This window comes from Panulirus ornatus, chromosome 62 (assembly GCF_036320965.1).
Source record: "Panulirus ornatus isolate Po-2019 chromosome 62, ASM3632096v1, whole genome shotgun sequence".
Taxonomy (NCBI): Eukaryota; Metazoa; Arthropoda; class Malacostraca; order Decapoda; family Palinuridae; genus Panulirus; species Panulirus ornatus.
In genome coordinates this window covers 10,558,208-10,580,891 of record NC_092285.1, presented here as the reverse complement: position 1 = coordinate 10,580,891, position 22,684 = coordinate 10,558,208, and the positions used below count along the sequence as shown (strand labels likewise).

The window sequence follows — 22,684 nt, the reverse complement described above, 5'->3', positions numbered from 1 at the left end:
AACTGGATATGTCTCAATTTATGTACACATAAATGAACAGTTAAACAAACTAAAGTGTATTGCTTTAAACTGCTTAGAGAACACAGGAGAGCATCCTCCAGTATAAGAAACAGAGAGAAATTTCTGCTCAGTGACTTTAAATGAGGTGGCATAATGGAAGGTTCAACATATGCAGGAAATATAAAATTTTCATAGAGCAGGATTTGAAGTACATTCTTGAAATATTACAAATCATTACATGCATCCCTGGATTATGGGGAAAAGAGAAAATACACAAAATTTGGCTGAATTCAAATTTATCATAAACATACTCATATTATTGTTTTATTTGTAAAAATACAGTCTATGATGTGGCATGATCATAAATCATATGATATAGAAGATAATTCATTCTTATATATATTTTCAAAATATTTTTTGGTGAATATTATATTTCTTAAGAATAACACTCAGTAAAATAATGTTACAAAATATGAAACAATGTCTATTTAAAGGAAGAAAAGGGCTTCTGCTGATTTTTCTAACTTATAATATTGGGGAAATAATAAAATACTCCTTTTACATATTTTCAGAAATACTAAGATTAAGCGGAAAAAAAAAAATATACATAAACATATAAATATATTCTTTTATAATATTTGCCATTTCCAGCACAAGCAAGGTAGCGTTAAGAACAGAGAACTGAGCCTTTGAGGTAAATCCTCACTTGGCCCCCTTCTCTGTTCCTTCTTTTGGAAAATCAAAAAGGAGAGAAGAGGATTTCCAGCCCCCCGCTCCCTCCCTTTTTAGTCGCCTTCTACGACATGCAGGGAGTACATGGGAAGTATTCTTTCTCCCCTATTCCCAGGGATAATATAGATTTTTATTTATTTATTATACTTTGTCACTGTCTCCAGTGTTAGCAAGGTAGCGCAAGGAAACAGCCGAAAGAATGGCCCAACCCACCCACATACACATGTATATACATAAACGTCCACACACGCACATATAAATACCTACACATCTCAACGTATGCATATATATATATACACACAGACATATACATATATGTACATGTACGTAATTCATACTGTCTGCCCTTATTCATTCCCGTCGCCACCCCGCCACACATGAAATAACAACCCTCTCCCCCCGCATGTGTGCAAGGTAGCGCTAGGAAAAGACAACAAAGGCCACATTCGTTCACAGTCTCTAGCTGTCATGTATAATGCACCGAAACCACAGCTCCCTTTCCACATCCAGGCCCCACACAACTTTCCATGGTTTACCTCAGACGCTTCACATGCCCTGGTTCAATCCATTGACAGCATGCTGACCCCGGTATACCACATCGTTCCAATTCACTCTATTCCTTGCACGCCTTTCACCCTTTTGCATGTTCAGGCCCCGATCACTCAAAATCTTTTTCACTTCATCTTTCCACCTCCAATTTGGTCTCCCACTTCTCGTTCCCTCCACCTCTGACACATATATCCTCTGTCAATCTTTCCTCACTCATTCTCTCCATGTGACCAAACCATTTCAATACACCATCTTCTGCTCTCTCAACCACACTCTTTTCATTACCACACATCTCTCTTACCCTTTCATTACTTACTCGATCAAACCACCTCACACCACATATTGTCCTCAAATATCTCATTTCCAGCACATCCACCCTCCTTCGTGCAACTCTATCTATAGCCCACACCTTGCAACCATATAACATTGTTGGAGCCACTATTCCTTCAAACATACCCATTTTTGCTTTCCAAGATAACAATTTTGCCTTCAACACAATTTTCAACACTCCCAGAACTTTTGCCCCCTCCCCCACCCTATGACTCACTTCCGCTTCCATGGTTCCATCCGCTGCCAAATCCACTCTCATATATCTAAAGCACTTCACTTCCTCCAGTTTTTCTCCATTCAAACTTGCCTCCCAATTGACTTGTCCCTCAACCCTACTGTACTTAATAACCTTGCTCATCCACAATTACTCTTAACTTTCTTCTTTCACACACTTTACCAAACTCAGTCACCAGCTTCTGCAGTTTCTCACACGAATCAGCCACCAGCGCTGTATCATCAGCAAACTACAAGTGACTCACTTCCCAAGCTCTCTCATCCACAGCAGACTGCATACTTGTCTGTCTTTCCAAAACTCTTGCATTCACCTCCCTAACAACCCCATCCATAAACAAATTAAACAACTATGAAGACATCACGCACCCCTGCTGCAAACAGACATTCACTGAGAACCAATCACTTTCCTCACTTCCTACTCGTCCACATGCCTTACATCCTTGATAAAAACTTTTCACTGCTTCTAACAACTTGCCTCCCACGCCATATATTCTTAATACCTTCCACAGACCATCTCTATCAACTCTATCATATGCCTTCTCCAGATCCATAAATGCTACATACAAATCCATTTGCTTTTCTAAGTATTTCTCACATACATTCTGCAAAGCAAACACCTGATCCACACATCCTCTACCACTTCTGAAACCACACTGCTCTTCCCCAATCTGATGCTCTGTACATGCCTTCACCCTCTCAATCAATACCCTTTCATATAATTTCCCAGGAATACGCAACAAACTTATACCTCTGTAATTTGAGCACTCACCTTTATCCCCTTTGCCTTTGTACAATGGCACTATGCAAGCAATCCACCAATCCTCAGGCACCTCACCATGAGTCACACATACATTAAATAACCTTACCAACCAGTCAATAACACAATCACCCCCTTTCCTCTAAGGCTCAGTCCTTTATTCTTAATGCTACCTCACTAGTGCAGGAAATGGTGAATATGTATAAAAAAAACAAAAAAACTACAATACAATAATACCTGGGTAAAAAAAATGTCTTTGAGCACCACTTAACTTCATTCATTTACTTGAAATTTCTAGCACCACATAAACAGACGGAGTAACTACCCTCTCCATCAATAGAACAAGTCTTCAAGAATTTAGTCTTCAAAAATACTAGTGAAGATAAATTACAAAGAAAACCTTTAATCCTGCATTGTGTAAGACACGGAACTGATGCTCAACTCTAGTTGATAACATCACACACACTCAAGTGATATTTTACTCACTGTGAGCCATTCACATCATAGGTTAACTACAGTATTTCTACACACCCAGGACATAACGACAATATATCTAAGATGAACCTATATATACAATTAAGGTATCCACAGTTGGTTAAAATACAATTATCACAAACAAATTTTATATTCACTATAGTTTTAGGTCAGAAATAAATCTATATTTATGTATATATATGTATATATTACTACTTACTTTCTGTCCCCAAAACCCCTTTTATCCTTACAAGGCTCCTGCAACACTCAGGAAGCTGACCATGTCCATCATTCAGAACCACAGGTCATAAGGTTATGTGATTACTTGCATGCATCTATGTGCAGACAGTGAAGGGCAACCGAGTGGTAAGTTCTTAGCGTCTTCTTTATTGTAGTTGTGTCATGGGGATGAAGGATCTTGGGACATGTTGAAAAGGGGTTTGTAGTGTTGTAGTGATGGGTGATATTCAGAGCATAAGCAAAAGAGTGTGACTCGGCTCGGTTGGAGAGCCTTCAAAATCCCTTTCTATGAAAGATTCCTCATATTACCCAGGACTTCTTTCCAGAGGCCCTTGCAGTGACCCAAGGTTGCTATGCTTCCAATAGCAGTGAAATGTGTATTCCTTGGACAGAAATCCTTTCATGAGACTATACTCCCAATGATACAGCCTCTATAATGGAGACTTTTCACTAGTAGTGAAACCTCATGCAGGGAGAGTCTGGTAACACCAAAACATGTATCCTTTTGCCATTTCCCGTGTTAGTGAGGCAAAGAGGCATGCATGGGACAGAATGACCTGGAGTAACATGGTATACAGGGCTGCCAGCTTCATAACTGGCCACCAAGCCCGAGTCACTCACAAAGGTTTCATCTCTTAAACCCACAAATGGGGTTCCACAAGGAGCATTCCTTTTGCTTATCTTTTGTGATCTCTTCCAACATGGCCTTCTATCACCTCCTGCAGACCATGATGTGAAGGTCCCTTCAAATGCATACGATCTTACAGTCACATAACAGCACCTACACACTAACAAAGCAACAACTGAATGTCAGCATCTCCAAAGATGTCTTCAGTCATCCTCTTTATCTCAGAGAGACAAAAATCCAACCTGCACCTCCAGTCATCGTTAATGGACAATTGATCACACTCAAAACTTCAGCTATTCTGGGAATCACATATGACACATGATATTCAATCGCCAACTACAAACATCAGCATAAAAGCATCAAACTGAATGCCTTCTGAACACTTACTGGAACCAAATCTGGTTAAGTAAAAGAATCCCTTAGTATCCTCCAAAATCAATTCATTGCTTCATCCACAACTATGCTTCACCTACCTGGTCACCCACCCTACCAAAAACAAATATAATACCAATGCTGCAAAACACACAAACAAAGCCCTCAGAATAATTACTGGCTGCAAAGCAATCGTAAACATTCAAACTTACATAATGCATCACAGCTCCTCCCAGTGCATTCCCACATATATGAAGCTCAGGACTCAATTCTCTGCAACAGTACTAGACCCTTCCCATCCACATCACTCCATACCTAACCACATCCCCCAAGTACAAATGAAATGCTTACCCCTGCTTCTCACTTCAAAAACCTGTATTAGCAGATCCCTTCAATCCCAGTAAACACAGCACTCACAAACATACAGACTGAAATGACCCAGCTAGCGCCAAACAATTACCCTCCTAGCCCAATCTAGAACAACACCCCACAAGACATACACCCATCTGAAACCTCACTCCCCAGACATGATATTAACAATTTCTCATCTGTGCTCTGGACAACAATCATCTCTATAACAATACAAACGAACAATTCAATACATCACAAGGCCACTTATGCCCAAGATGCAACTTCCACAATGAAGACACAACATTTACTAAGTTGTCCAGCAATCACCTCACACAGACTACATACTACTTCACCAAATCCCTTGCCCTATATGCTCCTATGTGGTGGACCTGGCTAGCTTCCTAAGCACTGCTGGATCTCCACAAAAGGGTTTATGGAACAGACAGGTAAAATAGTAAGGTATGTATTTCAATGGTGATGATAGACTCTGCCAATTAAAAGTCACCTCTGGCGAGGGTGTATCATCACTGATGGATAAAATAAAGAGTACAAGGTGACTTCATACGTATTTCTTTTCAAGAACAAGATTTGCATTATTAGCAACTCCTTAAGTCACGCTGAAAATGTTCAGGTCATTCTCTTTGAATGATTTGTATACCTTTTAACATTTACCACACTAATCAGTGAGTTTCTGATATCTTCCACTATCATACAGCTGTGAAAAGACCTAATGACCTTTTGCTGTTTGAATTCCTTTATACTTGTATATCAAAGAAATATCTTACTACAGAGTCCATCATTTCCCTGCTATTGGATGCAGTGCTTCCTTAAAGCTGCAGGTGCCCCATGGTGAAGAGAGAAGAGGTGGTAAAAGCCTTATGAATGATGAAATGCAGCAAGGCAGCAGGAGTGGATGGTATTGCAGCTAAACTTATTAAGAAAGGGGGTGACTGTGTTGTCGATTGGTTGATAAGGATATATAATGCTTGTATGGATCATGTGTACGAGTAGAAAGAGAGGAGAGTGAATGGTTCCCAGTGAAAGGGTGATGTTACCATGGTTGTTGAATTTGTTCATGGATGGGTTGGTGAGGGAAGTAAATGCAAAAGTCTTGGACTTGGAGAGAGGGGTGAGTATGCAGTCAGTTGGGGATGAGAGGGCCAGGAATGCGAGTTAGTTACTGTTTGCTGATGATGCAACACTGGTGGCCGATTCAAGTGAGAAACTGCATTAGCTGGTGACTGAGTTTGTTAGTGTGTGTGAAAGGAGAAAGCTGAGAGTAAAGGTGAATAAAAGCAAGATTATTAGGTTCAGCAGGGCTGAAGGACAAGTTAGTTGGAATTAAGTTTGAATGGAGGAAAATCAGAGGAAGTGACGTGTTCTATATTATTCACTTATTTCCATTAGACCAATTTCTAGAAAAGAGTCCTGGTGTTACCCAGGACCTTTCTAAAGGCTCCTGCAGTCCAAGGTATGCTACTTCCAGGAACAGGGAAATGTAAACTCCTTTGGAATGGAAAGTTCTTTTGATGGGTCTGCACTCCCAATAATACAGCCTCGCCAAAAGTGACTTTTCACTTGCTGTACAACCTTAAGCAAGCGTAGTTCAGTAACACCTCTATAGATATACATACATATATGCTCACACTTTTATATTCATTTCTAACTATCGATGTGTAAAGTATTGCAAAATATAAGATTCTACAAATAATTCTATACATCTTCATTCATTACTCTTCACAGAATTTTCAGTTATAAAAATCTGAAGTTCCATTAAATCATTAAGAGAATTAAAATGCCTCCTTTGAAATAGACAAGATGGGCATATAGATTTGCAACTGTGATATATCACACAACAGAAAATGGGTGTGAATAATTTCATAGCTACAATAACTCCTCATTTACTGAGTACATCATTTAGCTAATAAGTCATGACAATACTTTCACAGTAACAGAAGCAATTAGTAAACCTTATACTACAGAAATTACAATTCTATAATCACAATTTTCTAGGCATTGTGAATGCATCACTAGACCAATCCACATAATTTGAAAATAAACTTAATAAGACAGGACGGGACAAATGTTTATTAATAATACTCTCCCTTTCTTAATCATATCAATCAGTCGAAAATGTAGGCAGAGACAGAAACTATATGTGTCTGCACAAAATTACTTTGAAAATTTCAAAACACCTTGTCAGACTGTGGTTTGAACTCTAACATGTTAGATAAACTACAACATATACAACATCTTATGATCAAAAATGCATTCACAATACCTTCCAAACTTAAAAATGTAGTGGAAGTTTTAATTTCTTCAAACAATCTTAATTTCACATTCCGGATATTCAGAATACTTTTGTTTGTACTTATTATAAAGATCAATCACAGATTTAACATAAGTCTCGTGTAAACTTATGATCTGCTCCTTAGTGGGGTTCTTCACCAGAGGGACGTCAATTGGAGCACCAACTGAAATGAAAAGTTAATCAGGTTGACCTGAGTGAAACTTATGTAACAATGCCTTAAAATTACAAAATATAATAACAGTAGTTTGAATTATTTGTTTTCATTATCAATTTACTAATTTGCAGTACAGTCTTTAATAACTGAAGATAATTCAAACATCATCTTATTGAAGGAACAGGTCTTTTATAGTAAATTCACATGAAAAGAGGCTGTTATAACAAGCTAAAATCAAAACATGATTATGGCCTAAGCACATAAGACATTTAGGCAAAAGTTAAGGTGCATCAGTCCAGGGTTATCAATATGGTTGCACTCATTTTGCTAGTTCCATTTGCATAGATTATTTTGAGTACATTACATGTTTACTATAGAGAAATAGACGAGTCATCAAAAAGAACTTTTACAAAAGGAATCAAATAATGAGCAAAATATCACACATATAACCATTATGCCAAACCTCATTCAATGATACTGCAGCATGTAATAGTGAAGAATAAAAAGGCATATCTAATATTTCAAATGAAAAAAAAGAAATGCAGTTTACAGCCAGACTTGCTATGTACAGCTTACATAAAATGGGAAAACAATTGAGTACTGTACAGTAAACCTATGATTATTAACACCATTCCCATTTATAGATGCAACCTTTTGTGGTAATTCATTTAGTAAAACTAATGTCTACACCCCCACAGGCTGACAAAGGACAGAGACATCCTGTTCCTATGGAAGCTTTCCCACCCTTGTAAGCATATGGCAAAACAGTAAAATAATGTAAAAAAAAAAACTCTGTTCACAGTACTGCATCTAACTATTTGTACTGACTACCATATATTTCACCACAAACAGTCACATTCTCTTACCTTCAAAATCTTTACCTGGGTATTTTCTAACGAGTTCTTCATCTCAAATTTAAACTTATTCTTCATTTTTTACTATGTCTGTTCTTGAAATTCCAACCACAATACATCTACCAATCTCTACTAGTTCCACTTCTTCCCCATCATGACCTATATAAGCTAGTATTTCACATCCCTATATCATAGTTTGAATGTACATTCCAACATCTATTTCAACTGACACAATGAATTATACTAGCACACAAACTACTTATAAAAGCTCAAAACAAAAGTCTGATGTTGTCCACATACAGTAATTCTGTTCACTAAAAAAATAATCAGGGTCAACTGAGGCAATAGACACTTTTGATTTGGACGCAAAGATTTTGTACAAATATATACATTAAAAATCAGTGCACAACAATGTTATCTTAGTACATAAATGAATAATCTCCACCCAACATGCCATAGTTTGATGATGAAAGTACTTTTCCTTATACATATAATCACCATTTACCATCTCTTATATAAATATTTATCATTTATTTCTACTTTCTCTTTTGGGATGCTGATGAGAGAGAGGTAGAGTCTGAATGTGGCCCGCAAGCTGTGTGGTGAGCAGCACTAATGTACACAAAGTTGGAAGCCTAAACTGTTCCTTGAATTTCCTCTTGTCTATCTGTCTATTTATATCCATGACACCTGTTCTCCTCAGGAACTCCCTCAAAGGGGTGGCCACAGTAGAGGAGTCTCCAAAACTGACGAACTCCAGTACCACTTTTAAGCCTTTTGTGCCTCACTCCTAACAGGCCACTGGCAGACAGCAACTCTTGCACAATACTTTCATACTCCTACCTAATGTTCCTACCATCTACTTCTACCTGATGTGTCTACCAAATGTTCCGACCTAATACTACTACTGCTATCTACTTCCACAGGTTTGCCAAAAGGCAGGGCAAGTACATACTGCTCACTGCAGGAAAAATTTTGTGTTATGAAGAATGAGCTGTATGAGTTAAGTGCTGTTAAGAGTTTTATGTGACAAGGTGAAAATATATATTTGTGGACAGAATGCCAACAGTCCACATGTGGGTGAGGCTGAAAGAAAAGAGAGTACAACTTGATAGCTAATGAAGTGCTGGCTCATTAAGCAGCCATCGATAACTCTCCTGCTACTGCGGCGGGTGGTACCTACTAACTACTACCAATCAACTTCTCTTGTAACTTTTCTAAATCTACAATTGCAACATGCAATTCTCTAAAACTTTCTCAACCACCTTTGAAGTGCAAAAAATACAATCTACACACTCTCTTCACATCCTAACTCCATCTTGTCTTTCTAAAAAACTTAGAACTTTTTTATTCAATTGTAACTATGACATACTATACCATGCTAACTACAAAAAACAAACCACTTAATAATTCAGCCCATAATCTTTACTCCCTTCAATTTTACACAGAACAATCACTGCTTTTGTCAACTCAACTCAGATGGCTTTTTCATTCTAGCACAAACACACTCCAAATCCACTCAGCAGCAGCTTCAACTTCATTTTTCAACAACTCTTCATTGTATAACTATTCCACATCCCTAACTTCTCCTTTTATCATTTTTTCTTAAGTAATCTCTTCCTATCCTTAAGTCCAACACAATACTCTCCTGTCTTTGAGTCTTGAGTCTTATCATACTAATACTTGTCTCTTCTCCCACCATCCCTATTCAGGTTTTAAGAGTGTTACCTCGAATTTCATTCTCTGTCATCAGAAGTTTGTCATCAGTAAAGTGCAACCAATTCACCTCCCAATCCAAGCCCCCTCTCAAACATCAGTATGCTGCAGACCTGCCCCTCATCCTAAGATCCTTGCAGTCACTGCCCTCACCCAGATGACATCATAGATCCTGATGCAGACCCACCTTCACTGAGAACCATGCATCATCCTCAATCTCACACACATGCCTTACTTTCGTTCTAAGAATTTCTCATCAGTGCTTTTAAAAACTCTTCATTTTCCCTATACATTAATTGAAACTTTCATAAAGTATTATCATTATCATATTATTTTACTTTGTCGCTGTCTCCCACGTTTGCAAGGTAGTGCAAGGAAACAGACGAAAGGAATGGCCCAACCAACCCCCATACACATGTATATACATACACGTCCACACACGCAAATATACATACCTATACATCTCAAGGTAATATACATACCTATACATTTGCAAGGTAGCGCAAGGAAACAGACGAAAGGAATGGCCCAACCAACCCCCATACACATGTATATACATACACGTCCACACACGCAAATATACATACCTATACATCTCAATGTACACATATATATACACACACAGACATACATATATATACATGTACATAATTCATACTGTCTGCCTTTATTTATTCCCATTGCCACCTCGCCACACATGGAATAACATCCCCCTCCCCCTCATGTGTGCGAGGTAGCGCTAGGAAAAGACAACAAAGGCCCCATTCGTTCACACTCAGTCTCTAGCTGTCATGATAATAATAATATTAATAATAATAATATGTATGTATATTTGCGTGTGTGGACGTATGTATATACATGTGTATGGGGGTGGGTTGGGCCATTTCTTTCGTCTGTTTCCTTGCGCTACCTCGCAAACGCGGGAGACAGTGACAAAGCAAAAAAAAAAAAAAAAAAAAAAAATAATAATAATATAGTAAATTGGAACAATGTGGTAAACCAGGGTCGATGTGTTGTCAATGGACTGAACCAGGGCATGTGAAACGTCTGGGGTAAATCATAGAAATGTCATGCGGGGCTTGGATGCAGATAGGGAAAGTGGCCTTTTTTTTCCGTTTTCCTGGCACTACCTTGCTGAAGCAGGGAGTAGCAATGCTGTTTTCTGTGGGGTGGGGTGGCACCAGAAATCGATGAAGGCAAGCAAGTATGAATCTATACTTTTTTATAAAAGTATACGTCTGTGTATATATGTATGTATATATATGTATATTTAAGTATATGTGCAAATATGGGTTGATGCGAGAAACGGCGATCAAGTATAATAAAATAATAATAATAATAATGTTAAAAAATATTGATAACATACAAATAATCATCCTTGAAATAGGGAAGAATGAAAACTACCCTCATTTCTCCTACATAATGTAAAAGATGAGTTACAATGGCAGGAGATATCCTTCTGCACTATTGCTTTCCAAAAGAATGACCAGATGAACGAGCCAAATGAGGATTTTCCCTATTTGCTCCACTACTTTGTTCCTATCAATACCACATTAAGGTGGAAAAGAAATAATAAAAATGAATGAGCATAATTGCTACATTGACCATCAACCTCAATGATTTGTAAGAAATTCTTATGATTTCATCTACCTAAATCACCACCATAAATATCTGGACTACCAACAATATCAATTAAAATTTCCTATTCTTACTGTATTTTGTCAAAACACCATACATTTCAGAAATACACAAATATCAGAAATACAAAAAACAACTTACCAACTGTGTAGATAGGCTTGCGGAAGGGAACAATTCCAAAACTGTACTGAAATATACCTCGCCCAATGAACATGCATGGAGCCAAGCCAATAATTTTTTGAAGGGCATTTTGGAAACGACGTATAAATGATCCCTCTGGGTTAGAAACCTGATCATAAATCTCATTCTCCCCAAAGGAAAACATCGGCACAAGTGAGGCACTGAAATAAAAAAAGCAGATAAGCTTTATAGACTAGTTCATTTCAGTTTTGATTCTTTAATAATATTCAAAATGTAATACAAACTAATTAGTATATGAATTGCATGTATCAATGAACTGAAAAGGAAATTAATAAATGGGCATTCATATCTTTCCCCTCATACACATGCATAAAGACCCATGGGCTCATTTCTACATTTCAAAGTATTTCATTAATTCTTTAAGTACCAAAGACCATAAAATTCTTTCATATGGAAAATGCATGTATATGACAGCATGGACACAAAATCTTATTATAAGTGGAGGAGTAGGCAAAGACGAAAAAAAGCAGTCAATGGCTGCAATATAATCATAATTATACAGTATAGTTCTTCAAGTCAAAATATTGGACAGAAAATGCAAAATAGCAGCTTGTATAAAGTGACTGAGAATACTATTTAATAAAAAGCAAAGTGACTGAACAAAGGATGTACATGAATACCAGTCATATACTCAGAGCAGGGAAACTTTATCAATTCTGTTATTAACTTAGTCTAATTCTGAAAATGGTGGAAATGAGAGGTATCTAAAGCTAGTCTCAAACTTTTATTGGATTATGAACCCTTAATGAAAAGAATTATTGCAGTAAAAAAAAATCAGTGAAGTTAACAACACAACCAAATGTTTTCCATTACTATCAGGTAAACTTGCAAGAAATGATAGATAACAAAATGGAAAACTGGGGATATGTGTTCTATGGATGGGGTTGTAAGGGAGGTAAATGCAAGAGTCCTGGAAAGAGGGGCAAGTATGAAGTCTGTTGGGGATGAGAGAGCTTGGGAAGTGAGTCAGTTGTTGTTCGCTGATGATACAGCGCTGGTGGCTGATTCATGTGAGAAACTGCAGAAGCTGGTGACTGAGTTTGGTAAAGTGTGTGGAAGAAGAAAGTTGAGAGTAAATGTGAATAAGAGCAAGGTTATTAGGTACAGTAGGGGTGAGGGTCAAGTCAATTGGGAGGTGAGTTTGAATGGAGAAAAACTGGAGGAAGTGAAGTGTTTTAGATATCTGGGAGTGGATCTGTCAGCGGATGGAACCATGGAAGCGGAAGTGGATCATAGGGTGGGGGAGGGGGCGAAAATTTTGGGAGCCTTGAAAAATGTGTGGAAGTCGAGAACATTATCTCGGAAAGCAAAAATGGGTATGTTTGAGGGAATAGTGGTTCCAACAATGTTGTATGGTTGCGAGGCGTGGGCTATGGATAGAGATGTGCGCAGGAGGATGGATGTGCTGGAAATGAGATGTTTGAGGACAATGTGTGGTGTGAGGTGGTTTGATCGAGTAAGTAACGTAAGGGTAAGAGAGATGTGTGGAAATAAAAAGAGCGTGGTTGAGAGAGCAGAAGAGGGTGTTTTGAAATGGTTTGGGCACATGGAGAGAATGAGTGAGGAGAGATTGACCAAGAGGATATATGTGTCGGAGGTGGAGGGAACGAGGAGAAGAGGGAGACCAAATTGGAGGTGGAAAGATGGAGTGAAAAAGATTTTGTGTGATCGGGGCCTGAACATGCAGGAGGGTGAAAGGAGGGCAAGAAATAGAGTGAATTGGAGTCATGTGGTATACAGGGGTTGACGTGCTGTCAGTGGATTGAAGCAAGGCATGTGAAGCGTCTGGGGTAAACCATGGAAAGCTGTGTAGGTATGTATATTTGCGTGTGTGGACGTGTGTATGTACATGTGTATGGGGGGGGGGGTTGGGCCATTTCTTTCGTCTGTTTCCTTGCGCTACCTCGCAAACGCGGGAGACAGCGACAAAGTATAAAAAAAAAAAAAAAAAAAAAAAAAAAAAAAAAATGTGTTCTATGCACACTTCTGTGTTCTGACACTTCCCTAAACTGTTCTGTGCTTTATTTATCTTTTCACAACCCAACTATAGTAAAGAGTAAGAATTTGGTGAATGAAGCACAAGTCATGCATGGGAAGAAGCAGAGGTTGATATTAGGAAGACTGATAAGTATCAAGTAGTTAAAGAAAAAAATTAAGCCTACCCATGCCTCAGAGCCATTTTGCAGAAACCTTTACGTTTGTTAAGGTGCAAGACAACTGTGTTAGGGTGACAGTCCAGTGATTCCTTTGCCCCACCTACCACCAAGCAGAGGGCACGACCTGCCCCTTCTCGCCCTAATAGGTAGTCCATACTTTCTCGTGTAGCACTAACTGCACCTAAATGGAGACAAAAAAAATTAATGCCATGATATCAAAAATCTTGTACCCTGTAGTTTAAAATTGAAACTATTCACCTACAATCCTGAACGAATTCCATGGTTTTTAGTTTTATGTCAAATAGTAACCAGACAAGAAATCATTGCAATATTGAGTGAAAAATAATAAAACTCTTCTATCTATACCTCTGATGCCCGTTCTCTAAGGAAACTCACACCAAAGGGGTGGCCATGGCAAAAGTCTCAACTTATCCATGGCCTCACATGCCTCCCTTGTATACACCATTCTATGCATTCTTCCACCATTTCTCTTGCACTCTACTTCCCCATATCACAGCTGGTCCTCCTCTAACACCACTCCCTTTAATAGTACTATCACACTCTCCTTGCTAACTCCTCAACATGCATTCTTACAACATGCCCTAACCATCTCAAAGAATTACATTTCACTCACTCTAACATTCCATGATTCATTCCTTTTGCATTCCTTGGCATATCTCTCATTTATATAACCTCTGGCTTTTTATCTTCATTCCATCTAATCACAACACAAGCTCATAAATAACTCATTTTCACAGAGTCTGGATTCCTGTCTCCTGTGACCCATTCCAAGTCCATGTTTCATCTGCATAGTCCTATTCTCTTCTTTAATCCTTTCTTCGCTCCCATACGTACACCTGATTTTCACATGTCTTTTCTATCAACAAGGGTCACAGGTCACATCATGTTCAATCAAAACGCCTAGTGTTTTCCATAAAAAGTAAGCACAGCCGTCTGGCGACATGTTACTCACTGGCACCTCATATGGAATCATGACAATTCAAAGCAATTAAGGGATATAACATAAGTCTGACTAACACACAAGGTGGTGTATACCAAGTCTTATCTAAGTACATGCTGCAAAAGTCCTGTGTGTCTCTTGGTAAATATGTGTATTTGAGCCGACAAACATGGAAGGATTCAGTTTTTCATGTACTAATTTGTTGCTTGCATTCTTGTTGGTAAATACAAGCTGATTCTGCCTTGCATCTAGAAACTTAATTTGTTATTTACATTCATGTTGAAAGATATACTAAAGAATGATCCTGACCCCAAAAAAACTGTTACTCTGGTTCTCTTATATAGGTCTACTGAAATAAAATTCCATATGAAAGGGAAGCAGTTTCATATCATGTATGTGCAAAAATCTATTGCGAGTCCTAAGTCCTGCATGATGTGATAATTACCAGTAAGGGCATCTACAGCTTTTCTCTACCAGCAATTAAATTTGCCAAAGCTTACTTCATAATTCTACTACCGTCCACACTACACAAAAAAATAAATTAAACAGTCAGGGACAAACATAGTAAGATCCAATCCGCACAAAAATCTACTTCTAAGCTTACAAATACTAACCAGTCCCCATGAAGAAATCTCGGTAGAAAGGAAGCAGGAAATGGCCTTCCAAAACAAGCAGGTATGGAGTGAAGCCTGGGAACGTCTGTTGTAATAAATGCACACAAATCTATCAATTAATGAAGCAAATCCTGAATAACTGCATTCCACTACAATGTTATCCAAGTGTACTAACCAGTGCACAAGAAGAATTCTCTGTAGAAAGGAAGAATGAATTGAGCCTCCACTGTAAGCAGATATGGTGTGAATCCTGGAAACCTCTGAGGCAGCAATGCAATAAACAGAGAAGCATATTAATAAGCCACTTCAAAAGTCATAGAGAAGAATCAAGGGACCTTATAACCAAGTACTTCCAGATCGATGAAGATCCTTACCCTAAAATTAACAATATGCAGTTTTCTAAAATATCAAATCAGTAAAAGCAATAATACTAGTCAGAAAACTTTTACTTAATGTTCAAAAAATGTTTTTCTAAGTCTGACATGTTTTCATACTTCAGACTAGATTTTAGAATAAGCACACTTTCTTTGTTTCGATAATCCCATAAAAACTCTCTAGGAAGAATCAATTCTAGTAAAAAAAAATTTATACAAGAAAGCATGGTTATCTTTTGATTTCCAAAAATTCATCATAAATTTATTTCACTAATGAGGAACTTTCTAAAATCTATGTTGGTCAATGTATTCGGTATGAAACTTACAATTTTCCAGTTCTATGTCAAGGTAGTCTATGTAAAACCTTATCAATACACTTCAGCCAGGGTACTTTTCAACCAAACTACTGCCTAACCTATCATGTATGACTTAAAAGACATTTTTGCCCTAATGCACCATGCTCACTAAAACAGCTAGTCAACAAACGTCAGTTCTTGTAAAATGTTCCCCACTACAAAGTGACACAACTTAAACAAGCCTTATAACCTCATCATGTTTCCCCATTTCACTTCTGGGCTCCAATTCATATTCATACTTGCTTACATTTTACGCTCTGGTGCAGGATGTCTCAAAGCACAGCCCCGTGAATAAAGTACCTATGACTGTACATAATATGCAACATTTTTTCAAAGATTTAATCTAAAATTACCGTTATCATTTGTCTGTTTGCAGTATTACACATCACAGCAAACTTTTGTGATTTACTATTCTCTGAATCTATATCTCTGATGCCCATTTGCTTTGGGAACTCCCTCGAAGGGGTGGCATGACAAAAGTGTCTCTATAACTGGTAAACTCCAGTGCTGATTCTTTGCCTTTTGTTCCTCACCATTAACAGGCCAATGGCAAAGGGCATCTCTAGCACAGCATTTTAAGGGGCTCCTACCTATTGTTTCTCCTGACAACTTCTACCTAATGATTCTGGATAATGTTCCAATCTACTACTACTCAATGCTCCCACCTAATGTTTCTATCTACTACTTCCCTAATGTTCCTGTCTTATGTCCCCACCCACTACTTCTATCTGCTGCTCCTACCATTTTGCTAAAAGGCAGGATTAGCATATAGTGCTCACAGCAGGAAAATCTAGTTACCAAGAATAAGTAGTGCGAGTTAAAAGTTGTCAAATGTTATTTGTGACAAGGAAAGGCCTTGTTTGTGGACAATGCCAGCAGTCCCACTGTAGGTAAGACAGAAGAAGCCAGTTACCTGGGTCTGAGGACTTGACAACCACTCAAGTGATGGCTTGCTGTGCTGTGGTTGCTGACCCTTACGATACCCAGGCAGTTTGTAATGGTCATATACGTCCCTGATTGGTGGCTGCCTACCAACTACTACCTACTACCTGGTGTATCATATACTGTACAACAATATGTCATGAAAAATTATATGACCAAAAACAGCTACAAATCTTAAAATTATTTAAAAAATTAAGTGCTTGCACTTGTACATATCTCAATGAACTCACTGTACTTCAGATGATGGTTCAAGATTTACCATTTGGAGCATTAAATATCAATCATTTATGAATCAACGCAAATAAAAAATGCTTTAAGCATGGTTGACTGAGGTGTCTTGTTCACCTCAGGGATACTGAGAGTACTCCTCTCCCCTAACATTCATAACACCTGCTACATATTTTGAAAAGTAATCACAGATGAATTCCTGGCCCCCATCCCAACACCTAATACTGCCTTAAAAAGAAACAGGATATATACATAAACTTTCACTATTATCCCCAAGAATAACATATTCTTGCCAAGACGAAAAAAATATTGATTTCAACTTCCTGAATAACAGCTGCTTCAATTTCTACTGTATCTTGCAATATATTTTAAGCTATTACCTGGACACTAATGAAACAAATTCACATTCAACAAAAAGATTTCATAAAGCATCATAAGACTATAACTAAGCCCACCTTACTGAAGTCTGAACCTTCTGTAGAGAAATGGCAAAATGCTCCGGCGGAAAGGATTCCATGAGGATGATAACCCATGATGTAATTCTTTGAAGGGTCAAGGTCAGCAGTCTTGATTAAATGAACTGGAAAGAAATCTCGGTAGTGCTTCCAAAGACACCACCGTCGCAGCCACTCAAACCTGAAACAGCGACACAGCATTATGAATATATCAATATCATGATAAATGTTAAATAAAAAGTTTTAAGATAACTAGAAGGGTGTTCCTGGTACATTTGAACCACCTGCAGAGCAGCACAGTCATTGGAAGAGAAACATGTATGGGTAAAAATATTGTCTAAAAAATATCAAAAACAAATTAAGTTCCATGGCCAAGAGTGAAGTTTTCTTGAAGATATGAGCTGGCTAAAACTTTTTATAAAGGGTATAACTCAGGCAAAATTGGGAATTACGCCAAACTGGTACTTTAGATAAAGAGAAATAATGGTATGAAATTAATAAGCACACAATCTAAAATTTCCAAGTTAGGAACAAGGTTAAGCTGTAGGTTAAGGAATGACTGCTAACAATGGACTGGTGGCCAGATGGAACTAAATGAATGATGACGAAGGCAGGCAAAGTAATTCTTGAGTGTCTGCCAAGTGATGAAGGCAGCAAAATAAGATAGCAAACTGTTTATCAGATTGACACTGTAAGGTACAACAATCATCTTCAAAATCAAGCTCACAGATCCCTTTAAAAGACCCACTACAAACAAAACATGTTTACTTATTCCTAAAACTTAAAACAAACACAGCTGAAAACTAATGCCACATAATCATTATACACAATAACAGTTCCACACCCTTAAATGGGTACACTAGAAGTTCTTGTAATCACAATTCTACTTCTCTAATCAACAAAATGACATACCAACAGTAACTTAAAAGATAACATCCAGGCACTACTATCTTAAACAAGCATCAAATATTGTTGCCTAACTAACCAAGTGAAATGCCAGAGTAGGTAAGCAGGAACGTCCCTAATGGTATCTAACCATAAAAGTGTGTTGATACTGCTTCAAGATCTCAAGGTTTTCTGACATAATAACATCTAGTAAATGTTCAGTGAAATCATTCTAAACCTTCACTAGGTGCATCTTGCATTTGTAAATCTCACGACTCTAGTCACTAAAAAAATTATATGTTCTGTTGTTGATTATGTTATTCTGGAACATGCAGTAGCATTAGAAAACAGCGAGCACCATCATTATTTCAATACATTTTATCAAATGAAACTACTTTAATCTTACTGTACAATAATCTTATGTTCATTCTTTTTGTGACATCATTGCCTTAATTTGAAGAGAAAATCATTGTTCTTCCAAGGAAAATATAGTTTTCTGTCAGTCTTGCTCCAGTTTACATCATTAGTCCCTTCTTTCAATATCAAAAATCCTCTGTAACAACAAGTGTATCCAGGAATGTGAAAAGGGATTTTAAAATAATGGCACAAATCTTCTTCAAACTATGCTTTACAGGAACTACTATGTCAGAATTGTTTTTCCTCAAACCTAGGTCACCTTATTCTCACTTCAGTTGAGCTTAAGCATATCATCTTCAATAACAATCAAATGCATACCTAAAGAGCAAATGATATAACAGAATATCTGGGTCTTTCTGACTGGTTATTGTAGTAATTCCACAGCATCACTGTTTACTAAAAATGAATGATATAACGGTACTAATCAATAAAACTGTTTCTATGGTTGTGTGATTGATAACTGGCAGTGCTTCTACATTAGTAAGGTGGCTGCACTGTTATTCTAGCTCTATGCATACAGCACTACTGGTACTAGGAGGACCCATCAACATTTCCGTGGTTCCCCTGAAAACTCCATTTACTCTGGTTCAGCCCAATGACAGCATGCATATACCACAATACTCCATTAAGCCCCATCAACATTTCTGTGGGTCCTCAGACAACTCCATATGTCCTGGTTCAGCCCAACGACATTATGTATAAACCGCATTGCTCCAGTTCACACTATTCAATGCATATCGTACACCATCCTGCATGTTTAGGACCCAGTCATCCCATTTATTTTTCACTCCATTCTCCCATCTACAATGTGGTTCCCATCTTTACCCTGTCCCCTCCACTTCTGACTCATATACCCTCCCAGTCATCCTCTTCTCCTTGAACATTTTAAGCATCCTTCACTCCATCTTTTCACCTCCCCCTTGGTTCCCCCAGCTTGTTCCATGCACTTCTGATACGTACACCATTTTAATCATCCTCTCCCAACTTAACCTCTCCATTATGTTCAAATTATTTCAGCAAACCCTCTTTAGCATCAAAAACACACCAATTCGGCCATATTCTCTCAACTCAAACTCAATCCACACAACCTGCATCCCTCCACAGCTAAACTTAATAACTTTCAACTTATTCATATTAAACCTTACCTCTCTCCTTTCACACACACTCTTCAAAATTTAGACACCAGCTTCTGCAGTTTCTCATTTGAGTCTGCCACCAGAGCTGTATCAACAGCAAATGATTCACTTTCCAGGTCCCCCAACCCCAACAGAATGCATATCTGACCCTCTCTCAATGATCCCCACAGTCACTTCCCACACTAAACACCAATGCTGCAAACCCATCTACACCTGGAAACACACACCCTCCTCACTTCCTTCTTGTGCACATGCCTTACTCTTTTGAAAATAATTCTTCACTGCTTCTAGTAACATATATATGTAACATCTTCCAGGAAAGCATCTTTACAATTTCTCTACACCCATGCATAATACATACAAATCTTTTTCTTGGTAATTCTCATACAAATTCTTCATAGCAAACACCAGACCCACACATCCTCTACCACTACCAAAGCCACATTGTTCCTCACCAATCTGATGCTCTGTGAATGCCACCACACTCTTCAATATAATGTATTGTAATACAATAAATGTATATTTGCTATAAGTCTCCATAAGCTGTTATTTTCAAGACAGAAGTCTGAATACTGGAGTGGGACCCTAGGATAAATCCCTGAAAAACTAAGTAAAATAGTTTTGCTTTCAAGAGATTTGCTTTGTAAGGCCTTATCTTTGAAGATATCCCCCTTGTACAAAAAAAAGGGTGTAACATGTAATAAATATAATTAGGAGAGGGTTTGTGAAGGATCATGCTGTTGTTGTTTACAACATTTAGACCACACAATAACCTATGAACCTCTGAATGCAGACACAAAAACGTTCACATAATGAAATTAAAACTACTAATATCAAGGTTGGGTAGCCCTATCGAATAAGGCTCACGCTACTAAGAACTGGTGATATGGAAATAATTATAAATGAGTGAAGGAACAAAACTTACCTTCTCCCACCTCTGTTGCAGACAGAACGGTCTCCAAGGAACCAAGTCAGATAGCAGAGAGACACCCACCTATCATGTTAATAAAATATATGTTATTGAAAGCTTTTTGCCAGATAAGACTAAACATCATAAAATCTTGCCAGGAAAAAGGTTATGTAAACAAAACAAATTTCAGCATCATCATTCATGCAGACCTGTGACAAAATTTATGATAAGAAATCAATAATCTACGCACAGTTTTTTGAGGATTAGGATACTTGTGCTGCAGTCAGAATGATACTAAACAGGTGATTTTCATCTCATGAAAAGGGGCTAGTCTAATGTTTCTCGTAATGCATTCAGTAGTAAAAGGAAATCATGGTGCATGGTAGCACTGTGATCATGTTCAAATTAAGAGACTATAAGGCCCCTGAAAATATTGTAAAGAACATGATGGGTTTCATAACATTTCACTTCCAACACATTCACCCTCTTCTCCATATTCCCATCATGAACCCATGCCTTGCATCCACATAATACCGTTGAGAGTACTATACATTCTAACAAGTCTATCTTTGCCCTCCCAGATAATGACCTCTCAAAGGGGAGTCTGAACCATTTACCCTTTCCCCAACTCAAACATGGACCAATGAAATTCATGGCTTGCAAAATTATCCACAGAATTATAGAAATATCTGTGTGTTGGTGTCTGTATTCATGTATGTAAGTGTGCATGTACCTGAATGTCCACACATTCAAGCATGTACATTTAAGGGTGTTTATGAGTGTACACCCCTGCACATCCCCTGGGATTCACTTATCAACCTACACCAAAGGAGTAATATATTCTATTTCTTTCAAGCCATTTGTTTCTTGGATTTCAGATTCTATTTCATCTATATATAATGAATTGTAACACTCACCAATACTGTGTAAAGAAGAAGAGGTATAAAAGGAAGAAGGTGGAACCAAGACCCATGAAGAGGAATGTCGACATCCAGAAGAACACAGCAAAAGTCTGTAACCTTCGTCTTAATGGGATGTTGATAGGAGCAAACTTTGGACCATACCTAATACCAAGGTTAAGGACCCGCCCTAGCGCTCCAAATACCCATGGTAACCTGTGGAAGAGATATTACTGAGCTCCATACATAAGTCTGCTCGACATAAATATGTATTTTACTAAATGTGAATTCCTCTACGATTTCTAATGCAAGAAAAAACAGATACTACTTGAGGAGGGCAATTAATAATGCAGCCATTTAAGGCAGGTTATTCTGTGAAATAACTATTCAGATCTAGGCCTTTTATGGTATTCATACAAGTATGAGAAAAAGCATGTGATACGTTCTTCGTTAAACAAAATATGTACATCATAGATATAACAGTACCTACATTTGCTACTTTTCATGAAGTGCAGCATTCAGAAGATACAGAACTGGAAAAAATGCTTTAAACTGCAATGCTTTCATTACTGCACTAATGATTTCTTAAGATATCAAAGCCATTCTTTCTAGTTCACATGGGCACAATTATTTTCCTTGAATTCTGAAAATTATAACTCTTATTCTTGACTTTATCTATAAAAACTTAATATTTGTGTTCATCGAAATAATATCATATCTTCAGGTGAAGTCTGTGGGAAAATGCTTTCATTTGACATCTGACTTTCCTGCGACTTTCAATGAAGTTTCTGAGTCTAATAATCAACCCAG

The 22,684-nt window shown here is 37.7% G+C and overlaps 1 protein-coding gene across 2 annotated transcripts in view; it reads right to left on the bottom strand.

Moving 5' to 3' along the window:
• Positions 1-278: 278 nt before the first annotated feature.
• LOC139745722 (2-acylglycerol O-acyltransferase 1-like) overlaps positions 279-22,684 on the bottom strand; it is a 29,439-nt gene continuing 7,033 nt past the window's right edge. The window contains exons 3-9 of one of the 2 annotated variants that reach the window (XM_071656183.1): positions 21,893-22,090; positions 20,991-21,059; positions 17,628-17,808; positions 15,448-15,532; positions 13,704-13,878; positions 11,482-11,681; positions 279-7,141 (exon numbers count right to left, since the gene is read on the bottom strand). In XM_071656183.1, the coding sequence (XP_071512284.1) occupies positions 6,987-7,141; positions 11,482-11,681; positions 13,704-13,878; positions 15,448-15,532; positions 17,628-17,808; positions 20,991-21,059; positions 21,893-22,090 (1,063 nt within the window). In that variant the 3' untranslated portion in view covers positions 279-6,986. Of the gene's footprint in view, positions 7,142-11,481; positions 11,682-13,703; positions 13,879-15,272; positions 15,358-15,447; positions 15,533-17,627; positions 17,809-20,990; positions 21,060-21,892; positions 22,091-22,684 lie in introns of both variants that reach the window. The other variant, XM_071656182.1, reaches the window with a different exon arrangement.